General features: G+C 56.2%; 1 protein-coding gene across 3 annotated transcripts in view; it reads right to left on the bottom strand.

The window, feature by feature from the left end:
* Nucleotides 1-325: 325 nt before the first annotated feature.
* CACNA1A (calcium voltage-gated channel subunit alpha1 A) overlaps nt 326-10,842 on the bottom strand; it is a 247,828-nt gene continuing 237,311 nt past the window's right edge. For 2 of the 3 annotated variants that reach the window (XM_012810147.2, XM_012810146.2), the window contains 9 exons: nt 7,720-7,827; nt 7,467-7,567; nt 6,377-6,486; nt 6,134-6,272; nt 5,849-5,962; nt 4,493-4,528; nt 3,260-3,446; nt 2,751-3,001; nt 983-1,909 (listed from right to left, as the gene is read on the bottom strand). In XM_012810147.2, coding sequence (XP_012665601.1) covers nt 1,184-1,909; nt 2,751-3,001; nt 3,260-3,446; nt 4,493-4,528; nt 5,849-5,962; nt 6,134-6,272; nt 6,377-6,486; nt 7,467-7,567; nt 7,720-7,827 — 1,772 coding nt within the window. In that variant the 3' untranslated portion in view covers nt 983-1,183. Of the gene's footprint in view, nt 1,910-2,750; nt 3,002-3,259; nt 3,447-4,492; nt 4,529-5,848; nt 5,963-6,133; nt 6,273-6,376; nt 6,487-7,466; nt 7,568-7,719; nt 7,828-10,842 lie in introns of all 3 variants that reach the window. The other variant, XM_003797905.1, reaches the window with a different exon arrangement.

Below are 10,842 nucleotides of genomic sequence, written 5' to 3'. Positions count from 1 at the left end.
TCAAGCGAGTCTCCTGCCTCAGTCTCCTAAGTAGCTGGTACTGTAGGCGTTCACCACAACGCCTGGCCATTTTTTGGTTGCAGCCATCATTTTTGTTTGGTGGGCCCGGGCTGGATTCGAACCCGCCACCTTAGGTGTATGTGGCTGGCGCCTTAGCCGCTTGAGCCACAGGCACCGAGCCAGAGACCTATAGCTTTCTTATCTTTCTCACTTTCAAACACTTCTTCTAGTAGCTAACAAAGCCCAAGCTGTTCTGATTCCTCAGGGGACAGACCCAAGCCGGGTGCTTCACCAAGGAACAAAGACCACTCCCATTCAAAAGCCCTTTGATTCAGTGTTTTTTATTTTTTTCCTCTTGTTTAATCTCATGCAATAATTCACAGTCCCAAGCCCACGGTTTTCAAACAAGGTAGGAAAAAAGGAAAAAAGAAGCAAAGGAATTTGGTGGTGGTGGTGGTTTTGTTTTTTCTTCTTTTGTTATTTCGAGCAGGACCAAATGTCAGAAAAAAGTGCCTCTTCTCAATCATTAATTTTCTTGTCCTTTTAAAAATCATTTATTGTTATTATTTTTAAATTGATTTCTGCAGGCAGTAATAGTAGGGTTTGGTATAACCAGCAAGCACTCCTGTGTCTGAACGTGTGTGGATGCGATTGTATCTGGTGGTCCATGTGGGGTGCTGGGTTTCCACTTCCTCCGGCTCTCTGCCACATGCGGCCACCAGCTCGCATTTACCAGGGAAAGGAAAGATTCGATTGAGATGATAAAACTCATCAATAGAAGCTATTTTTTCCCCCATTTTTTTTTCTTTTAAAAATGTTTTTTTGTGTATTTTTTTTTCCATGTTCCCCAAGGTTCTCCAAAAATGTCTGAGTTAATTCAAATCCCTTGACAGCATGGTTTGTCTGCCCTCTGCCCCCCACACAAGATCCCCTGCTGTGGGTGGGTGGGTGGGGATGGGGTTGGGTGGGAGGTGCTGTTGCTTCCCAGGAGAGTGTGTTCTGGCCAAGGCGCTTTGTGGGACACCCTTGTGGTCCAGCCCTGGCCCCTTCCGAGTCTGGGGTCTCCCGGCTGGCCCTCTTCTGGGCCCTCTGTGCTGGGCCCCGTGGCCTCTGCGTGGCTCCTCTGGGTGGGGTGTGTGCGTGGGGTGCATGGGGGGCCGGGCGGGCGCCACCCCGCCCAGACTTAGCACCAGTCGTCATCGCTCTCGCTGTAGGGTTCATGCAGGCCCTTCCGGGAGCCTGGCCCTTGGGGCCTGGCCAGTCCGTGCGCCGGGTAGTAGCCGTTGGGGAGTCGCCGGTGCCGGTAAGGTGAGGCGCAGGCTGGGCCCGAGGCCCGGGGAGTCCTGGGCGAGCGCCCAGTGGCGCCTGAGGATGCGTGTCGCACAGCGGGTGGCGCGTCGTAGGCCCCAGCTGTGGCCTCCTCATTGCCCAAGCTGCCCCGGCCATCAGCTTCATCATAGTCGGAGCTCCGGTAGTAGCTATGGTGCCAGGGACCTGGGGGTCCTTCAGACACGTGTGGGCCGGATGCCGGCCACCGGGCCCCACCATGGCGACAGGCCCTAGGGGACTCGCTCAGGGCAGGGCCTAGGGCCCGCCGCTCCATCCCTGGTGAGCGGCTGCTGCTGTGGCCTCCTGTGGGTGGCCGCTCCCCGGCCAGAGGCTCGGCTGCTGGGCCTGGGTACCTCCGAGGGCCGCTGGTGGCCGCTCGGCCTGGCCTGGCCACTGCCTGCTGCTGTTGCTGCTGCTGCTGCTGTGGGGGCCCTGAGCCGCCGGCCTTACGGATCACGGGGGAATAGGACACGTGTGGCCGGGGGGTGGAGGGGGTCTGGGGGAGCTGGCGGCGCCCCCGCCTCGGAGTGCTGGTACCAGATGTTGAGGGGGCTGGGCTTCCACTTACGGAACTACTGCCCTACACGAAAATTGAAACAAAGGAAATCAAAAAAAAAGGTACCACAAAATCAACCAGAAGGAGATGGGAGGAGACACAGAGGATGGGGAGGAAGAAAGGGGATGAGAGAGGGGTAGGGGAAGAGTGGAAGAGAGGGGGTGGGAGAGGGGCCGGGAGGAAAGGGTGGAAGAGAGGGGATGGGAAAGGGGCCAGGAGGAAAGGGGTGGAAGGAGGAGGAAGTGGGAGAGGCACAGGACATTAGAATGGAAAAAAAGGAGAAAAGCAACAGCCACAGGGAGAAGGAGGGGGAGGAGGGAGTGAGAGAGACAAGAAGGGGGGGGGGGAGTCGAGTCGAAAACCAACACAACAAAGTGAAAAGAGAAATGAGAAATGGAGTTTTGTAAGTTTTGGGGTTAAAATAGCAGAAGTTTCAAAAATTACTCACAGGCGTCCAGAGGACAGAAATCATAATTGAAACAGAAAGGGAAGCCGGGTTAAAGGAAAGCGAAAGGCATGGGGCAGCACAGCCCTGAACTTAAACGTGATCCACAACCAAAGAGGAAACAGCTGCGGTTGGGTGAGGAGGGGGCGGTGGGCGGGCAAGGGTCTGGGGAGATGGAGTGGGGAGCCGGCGTGGCAGAGGGGGCAGTTTTCATCCCCAATGGGTGGTCCCTGGCTTGGGTGGCCTGATGCTGGGCAGGGTTGGAGGTCACAGCCCACCAAGGATCAGGGACCCACTTGTCTGGAGTGGCCATCGACCTTTGACTAGGGGACCTTCTGTGGGTGATGGATGGCTGGTCAGCCCCCTCCCCTCCTCCCAGCTCCTGAGCCCTGGGCCCAGGTTGCTGCCCACCGCACCCACCTGCCTGTGTGCCATGTGCTCTCGGCCCTCGCTGGGTGAGCGGGACCAGCGTTGGTCCCTGGCCCGGGCCCGGCCGTGGTCAGGCTGCTCTTGGGTGTAGCGCTCCTTGTCAGCGGGTGGGGGGTGGTGGTGGTGGTGGTGGTGATGGTGTTGTCGATGCTTTCTGTCCTTGGGCCGGCCCCGCTCCTGGTCTCGCTCCTTTGATGGCAGGTCCCCAGATTGGGTGGTCATGCTCAAGTCTGTCCCTAAGCCTGGGCCGGGTGGGGTCAGACAGACAGCCATGAGGGAGGGTGGGGTGGATGTGCACTTAGAAGACCACCCTGAGGTTTGGGGTCCCTAGAGAGAGGCCTGACCCTGGACCGTAGCAGGGAGGCCCTGAAGCCACTGTTGCCTAGTCCTCTCTGTCCCCTCTCCATGGACACCTCCCCTTTTTCCACCCTCAGTGTCTCCTCTGCCCAGCTTTCTCATCCTGGAACCTCCCGTTCCTGGGCCCCCATGGGGGTGCCCACCTGTGTCCACATCGGTATAACGGCCCAGAGAGCGCTCAGAGGCGCGGTGGCCACGGTCACGGCGCCGCTGGTGGTGCCGCTGATTCTCCTCTGGTGGGACCCGCTCTAGCGAGTAGTCGTCCAGGCGCCGGGCCTTGGGGCCCAGCACGGAGGCTGACCTCTTCATGGGGCTGGTGTCTGAGATGGTCTGGGTGGGGGGACAGGCCAGCGGGCCAGGGTCAGTGGTCAGCAGCAGGTGGTGATGATCCTTCCCGCCCCATTGCAGCAGCCCATTGGGCGGCCTTTAGTGACCATCCTGGGGCAGGGAAGGTGTTGTGGGTCCCTAGCTTTTCCAAGTCAACCAGGCCCTGAGCACAGCCCAGCTTACCTGCTCTGAGGACACGCTGAGACCGAAAGCTCTTTTGTCCTCAGGAGACAGGGTTAAGGACCTTTCTAGGTTCTGGCCAGGAGGCCCTATCTGATCCCCACCTCTCAGCCCTGGGCCTAGGCAGGGTCTGGTAGGTTGGCTAAAGGGAAGCTCTCCCCACATTCAGGGTGCAAACCTAGGAACCTGGCTTCGTGGCCTCACCCCAGCCCTGGCCCAGCCTGATCTCCAGGGAGGATGGGAGCTGTTGCCTCTCACGGCTGGCTGACCTGGTCTGCATCCAGGTTCAGGGCCTACGCTGTGCTCTCCTGCCCCTCAAATCTGGCTCTCTCTGCTTAGATCCAGGCTGGAAAGCTCCCAGGAGGCCACCCTGGCATCTGAGGCCCTTGAGGGCTCCCTCTTCCCATCCTTGGGGTACTGCACCCCAGGTCAAGCCCTGACAGAACCCTTACAGAAGGCAGAAGAGGTAAGAAGGAAGGTGGGTTAGACACCCCCTCCACCCACTGTAAGGCCCAGCCTTGCTGAGCTCAGGAAACATCACCCTAGGCAGGAGGCTACAGGGCCAGGGGATCAGTGGTGTCAGGGGAACAAGCAGGATGGGCCTGGTCAGCCTCCTGGAGAGACGGTGTCCCCTGGCCCTGTGGGGGCTTTGAAGAGAAGGAAGTGGAGGTGACCCCGCCCTGCCAGGGCAAACGCGGGGCACACACAGGACACAACACACAAGGATGGGGCTCCATGGGGGGAGGGGGTGTGGCCTGCAAAGAAAGAGGGGGCTTGGGGGGGTGAGAGATGATGGGACTCCCACGAGGGGGGGTGGGGAGGAAGAGGGGGCCAGAGCCCACAGGGCGGTGGGCGGGTGCAGTACATACACTGAGGTTATTCCCACGTGGCCGGCCCCTCCTCCTCTGTCACAGCCCCACGGGATGGTGCACACAGAAAAAACAGAAAGAAGAAAATAAATATAAAAGGCAAGAGGAAGAGTGAGGTGGTGGTACGTGGATGGGGTGCCAAGGAAGGAATCCAGAGAGGTGAAGTTGAGCGGAGAAAGGAGGGGGGAAAGGAAAAGTTAAAGTCCCTGGAGAGTGGGGTAGGTGCCCTGGCCTTGGTGGCTGCCCTCCCATGAGTACAGAGGAGACAAGACAGGAGACACAGACAGACAGATGGCAGAGGCATGGGACTGACAGATGGGACGGGGTGGCCACGGAGCCACATGCGATGCACCCCAGACCCTGGCCCCAGCTGACACTCGAAGCTTCCAGTGGTAGCTGTCCTCTGGGCTTGTCCCAACCCTCTCCTAGGGCCCAGCAGCTCAATTTCGAGCTAGAACAGGAACGGGAAGGCACATGCACACTAGGTGTTTCCACCTGGGTTTGCAGCAGCCAGAGGCCAGGCCCTCGGGCAACTCTGGCCCAACCAGGCACACAGCACAGCCTCCCACCCTATGCACACACAGCGCGGCACAGCACACAGGAAGCTTGACGCAGTCTGATGTGCTCAGCCCTGGTGCTCATGGTCCGCAGGTGGTGGGCTGCCTCTCAGGCTGGGCAGGCAGCCAAACATGCCTCCAACTGCCAGCCCCTCTGTCCCGGTGAGCCTGTGGCAGTGGGATCACCTCCCCACTCAGGCAAGAGGGCCAGGCAGCTGGATAAAGCAGCCACACACAGACACACAATCAGGCGCACGCCCCTGCTCCGCCCACAGTCCCTACTGACATCAGACAAAATACAAACCCCAGCCACCCCCAGACCCACTAAGGATTCTGCTACCTGGCCCTAGAACCTCTCACGTACTAAGTGCAGGCCACGTGGGCATGTCTACGTACACACGTGTCGCATGCATGCACGGTGCGCATACGACCGTGTGCATGTGCAGTCTGTGCATAGGTGGGCACACATGTTCATGCATGGTGTGCACGTGTGCTTAGGTGTGTGTGGAGGGTTAGTGATCACAGCTATCACCTGGCTCTGGTGAATCCTCTTTCCCCTCAGCACCCACAACTTGCCCCAGGGTTGCCCTCTGTTAGGGAGGGCGGCCTCCAGGTGCTCCAAGCATGGCCAGGAGAGGGACAGATGGTCCCACCCTGGGCTGGTGCCCAGAAGGAGGGACTGTACAGTGGGTGGGGGCTGTGGACGAGGGTGACCAACATCACTGCAGACTCCAGGGGTCCAGTTCTGCCTGGTGCGGAGAGGGGGTCCAGTCCCAGGGTGGTGGGTAAAAGCCCTCACCTGGTTCTCTGCAGGGAGGCGGGGCATGGAGGCAGCCCGGGTCTGGCCTTCCATGGGGAGGTAGTGCTCGCTGTCTGAGTAGCCGTCTCTGCCTATCTCTTGCATCTCCACGGACTGTGGGGCAGATGGTGAGGCTGTGTGAGCCTTGGGGCCTTACACAGGGATCCCAGGGGTGGCTTGGCATCTGCAGACGTGCAGGTGTGGGGGCCCTGATACCTCTCTCCTGAACCACCCCAGCCCCCAGAGAGCTGTGAGGGCAGTGTGGGGAGGAGGAAACAGTGGCACCTGAGAGTCGGGCTGGCTGTTGGGCATGTCAGTAGGGGGACCCCGCTCTGGGCTCCACGTGCCCGTCTTCTGGAACATCTCCTGGGCTCGCTGGGTCACCCAGGATGGGCTTTCCTTGATGCCACCCTCATGAGCCATCCTGTGTGGGGGACAAAGGCCAGGATGCGGGTGGGTGCTTGGGGGGCTTCTGGAACCTAGGCACCAGTGACCCACACCCTGCCACCTGGCTGGAGCCATACTCACAGGCCTCCTCCTGGGTCCAGCTGGGTGGAGGGGAGGGCGTTCTGGCTGGGAACTCCCTCCTGCGTTGGGGACGGGGGCTCCATGCGCTGGAACATGAGTGGTGTCCGGTCCTGGCAGAGGCAGCAGAGAGCAGTGTGTAAGCATAAGGGTGGGGGCAGGAGGTGAGGGGAGTGCCCAGAAGTCATTCTGATACCTCTTGCTCCCCACTTCTCAGGTCTCATCTAGCAAGACTTGAGTCTTTTCCAAATTCACCTAGAACTGGCCTACTTTTTGTCACTCTACTCAAGTCACAAAGTCACAGCCCCCTCTTTTCCCTACTAGACCAGGGCAGGTGCCTCCTCCCAGGTCTCTTGGCTCCCACCACCAGAGGGTGCCTGTGAGCACCTGAGTCAGGTTATAACCACCTTGGCTCAAGAACCCTCCATGGCTCCCACCTTCTTTAGTAAAAGTCTGAGTCCTCCCTGTAGCCCTCAAGACCCTGAAGGATCTCTCCTATCACCTCCCAGAACTTTCTCACTCATTCTGTTCCACTACCCCCACCTCCTCACTGTTCCCCAAACGCTCCAGGGTTGGCCCAGCCTCAGGGACTTTGCACTGGCTTTTCCTTCTGCTTGGGATGTCCTTCCCCACATATCTCCTTGGCCTACTCCCTTCCCTTTTCCTTCATGACTTTGCTTAGATGTCACCTCCTCAGAGAGGCCCCCTCTAACCATCCATTTCTCATTGCACACCCCCTCCCTGGGGCGTTTTGCTCCATTTTCCCCTCTATGACACATCCTCTTTGCCACCACATTATGTGATTCAGTCATGTGTTATGGTCAGCATTTTCCCACCTGGAATGCTCAGTCCTTGAGGACAAGGATTCTTGTCTGTCTTGCTCATAGCTGGACCCTTTAGGGCCAAGAACAGTAGGTACTCAATAAGTATCGGTGGCACAGCTGAACTGATCCATGGTACATGTCCTCGGCAAGTCCCTATTTTGAGGGGACCTGCCCTGGGACTTGGCTGCAACTGTGCTCCATTCTGGTTGGTTCCCATGGTGACAAGCATCTCCCCCAGCTCCAGTGTTCCAGCGGGAAGGAAAACATACCTGCTCCTCACGCATGGCCTGTAGCTTCTTGGCCTTGCTCTGGCGGTAGTATTCCATGATCATCATAGCTGCATAGATCTTCCCCACCGTCAGGTCCGTGGCTGGGGACACAGGGCAGGGGCCACCTTGGAGCCTTGGTCCTGGGTCCTTCTGTGGCCCAGGTCCATCCCCATGCCCTCCCCAGCCCTCCTCTTTCCTTCCCTCTCCATCCATCCCTGGGGGTCAGAACCCAGGGGCTTGGCTAAGCTCTTACACTTGTGAGGTGTGACTAGCAGGTCCAGGGTTTTTTGTGACAGGTTGGGCCAAATGGCCATCATCTCCTTCCGAAGTTCAGCATCCATCTGCTGTTTGTCAGCTCCACCTGCAACATGGGTGCAGACAAGATGCTGACTGCCTGATGAGGTATCAGCTGGACTCTGGGTCAGTCACAAAGCCAGCAGCACCCAAGAATGAGGCTAAAACCACCACTTTGGGTCCGGGCATGGTAGCTCATGCCTGTAATACTAGCACTCTGGGAGGCTGAGGCGAGTAGATTGCCCTGAGCTCACAGGTTTGAGACCAAACTGAGCTGGAGTGAGACCTTGTCCCTAAAAATAGCCGGGCATTGTGGCGGGCACCTGTAATCCGAGCTACTTGGGAGGTTGAGACAGGTGAATCACTGGAGCCCAAGAGTTTGAGGTTGTTGTAAGCTGTGACACCACAGCACTCTGCCAGGGGCAACAGAGTGAGACTCTCTCAAAAATAAATTAAAAAACCACCACTCTGGTCCCCATGGTGTCTCCAGTGCCCTGTGGAGTGGCCCAGAGGCGGCCCTGGGCAAGCTCTGGAGGAATGGCTGTATGGGCTCTGATTTTCTGCAGGGCCAGGTGCTGTGGAGTGGTGCAGCAGTAAAGGGATTCGGTGACTCTGGCTCCCTTTACTGACTGTTTGATTTAGGTTACTTTATTGCTTGGTGCCTCAGTTTTCCCATCTGTGAAATGGAAATGACAGCAATACCACTTGTCTTATGTGGTTGTTTGATGAACAAATTAGTTAATGTATGTGCAGATTGTGCCTGCTGTGATTATTTATTTATTTTTTGAGACAGAGCCTCAAGCTGTCACCCTGGATAGACTGCTGTGGCATCACAGCTCACAGCAACCTCTAACTCTTGGGCTTAAGTGAATCTTTTGCCTTAGCCTCCCAAGTAGGTGGGACTACAGGTGTCCACCACAACACCCGGCTGTTTTTTGGTTGTAGTTGTCATTGTTGTTTGGCAGGCCTGGGCTGGATTCGAACCCACCAGCTCTGGAGTATGTGGCTGGTGCCCTAGCTGCTTGAGCTACAGGTGCTGAGCCGATTATTTATTTATTTACTTTGTCACCCTCTGTAGAGTGCTATGGCATCATAAATCACAGCAACCTCAAACTCTTGGGCTCAAGTGATTCTCTTGCCTCAGCCTCCCTGTAGCTAGCTACAGGTGCTTGTCACAATACCCGGCTATTTTTTTTGTTTGTTTGTTTAGCAGGCCCAGGCTGGATTTGAACCCATCAACCTCAGTGCAATGTGGCCAGGGCCCTAACCACTGAGCTACAGGCGCTCAGCCCATGATTTTTTTTGTTGTCTCACTATACCGCCCTTGGTAGAATGCTGTGGAGTCACAGCTCACAGCAACCTCAAACTTGGACTTCAGTGATTCTCTTGCCTCAGCCTCCCAAGTAGCTGGGACTACAGGTGGCTGCCACAGCACCCGGCTATTTTTTGTTGCAGTTGTCATTGTTATTTAGGTAGCCTGGGCTGGGTTTGAACCCGCCACCCTCAGTGTATGTGGCTGGCACTGTAACCACTGTGCTACGGGGGCTGAGGTGATTATTTATTTATTTTGAAACAGGATCTTGCTTTGCTGCTCAGGCTACAGTGCAATGGCACAATCTAGCTCCTGGGCTCAAATGATCCCTCTGCTTCAACCCCCCAAGTAGTTGGGACTACAGGAACACACCACCATGCCTAATCGATTTTTTGTAGAGATAGGACCTAGGCTGGTCCTAAACTCCTGGCCTCAAGCGATCCTCCTATTTTGGCTTCCCAAAGTGCCTGGATTACAGGCTTAAGTCACTGGACAACGGCTAGGAAAATTCTTTCTGAAGGAGCTTTCTGCTGATGTACAGGGAGAGCTCAGATACTATTTTGGAATGAGAATTTTGAGGTGACAAGGAGCATTGAACGTTTCTGCCTCTCCTCACTGCCACCTGAAGCCTCTGTCCAGGAAGGCCTCCTGTCCCCACCATTCCAGGCTATTCCCCTTGCAGCCACCACAGGGCATCCATGCACACCCCAGTCAGGCTGCTTTCCTCCACCCTTCAGACTCCCTGGTGGCTCCTAGTTTTCCCTGCAAGCTCACAAGGCCCTGAACTCTCTGCCTTCATCTCTTTTACTCTGTACCAGCCACACCAACCTCCTCGTTGTTCCTAAAGCATGGCATGGTCCTACCTCAGGACCTTTGTACAAGCTGTTTCCTTTGCCAGGATCATTCTTTCTATAAAATCTATGTGGCTCTCTCATCTCTTCATTCAGGTCTCTGCTCAACCCTTTTTCTTTTTCTTTTTTTTTGAGACAGAGTCTCACTTTGTTGCTCCTGGTAGAGTGCCATGGCATCATAGCTCACAGCAGCCTCAAACTCTTGGGCTCAAGTGATTCTCTTGCCTCAGCCTACAGGTGCCTGCCACAACACCTGGCTATTTTTAGAATGGGGTCTCGCTCTTGTTCAGACCTAGTCTCGAACTTGTGAGCTCAGACGATCTGCCTGCCTTGGCCACCCAGAGTGCTAGGATTACAGGCTTGAGCCACCCCGGCCTCAAACCCTTTCTTTTCTTTTCAAACCCTTTTCTTTTCTTTTCATTCTCTCTGTCTTTTCTTTCTCTTCTTTCTTTCTTTCCTTCCTTCCTTCCTCTCTCTCTCTCTTTCTTTCTTGACAGAGTCTCACTTTGTCACCCTTGGTAGAGTGCTATGGCATCACAGCTCACAGCAACCTCCAACTCTTGGGCTTAGGTGATTCTCTTGCCTTAGCCTCCAGAGTAGTTGTTACTACAGGTGCCCACCACAATGCCCGGCTATTTTGTTTTTGTTGTAGTTTGGCCAGGGCCAGGTTTGAACCTGCCCTCGGTATATGGGGTCGGCGCCCTATTCACTGAGCCAGAGGCGCCGCTCCTCAACCCCTTTTCAAAAATATTTGCTAACTGACTCCCTGTTTTAAACCCCCTCCCCCATTCACCTTTTTTTTTTCTTTTGTAGAGACAGAGTCTCACTTTTTTGCCCTCGGTAGAGTGCAGTGGCGTTTCTCCAGCAACCTCCAACTCCTGGGCTTAGGCGAGTCTTCTGCCTCTGCCTCCCAAGTAGC

The sequence above is a fragment of the Otolemur garnettii genome, unplaced genomic scaffold, assembly GCF_000181295.1.
Source record: "Otolemur garnettii isolate 467f Iridium unplaced genomic scaffold, OtoGar3 scaffold00127, whole genome shotgun sequence".
In the NCBI taxonomy this organism is placed as follows: Eukaryota; Metazoa; Chordata; class Mammalia; order Primates; family Galagidae; genus Otolemur; species Otolemur garnettii.
Note: the sequence above shows the minus strand (reverse complement) of the source record. Positions and strands in the feature narration are given on the sequence as shown.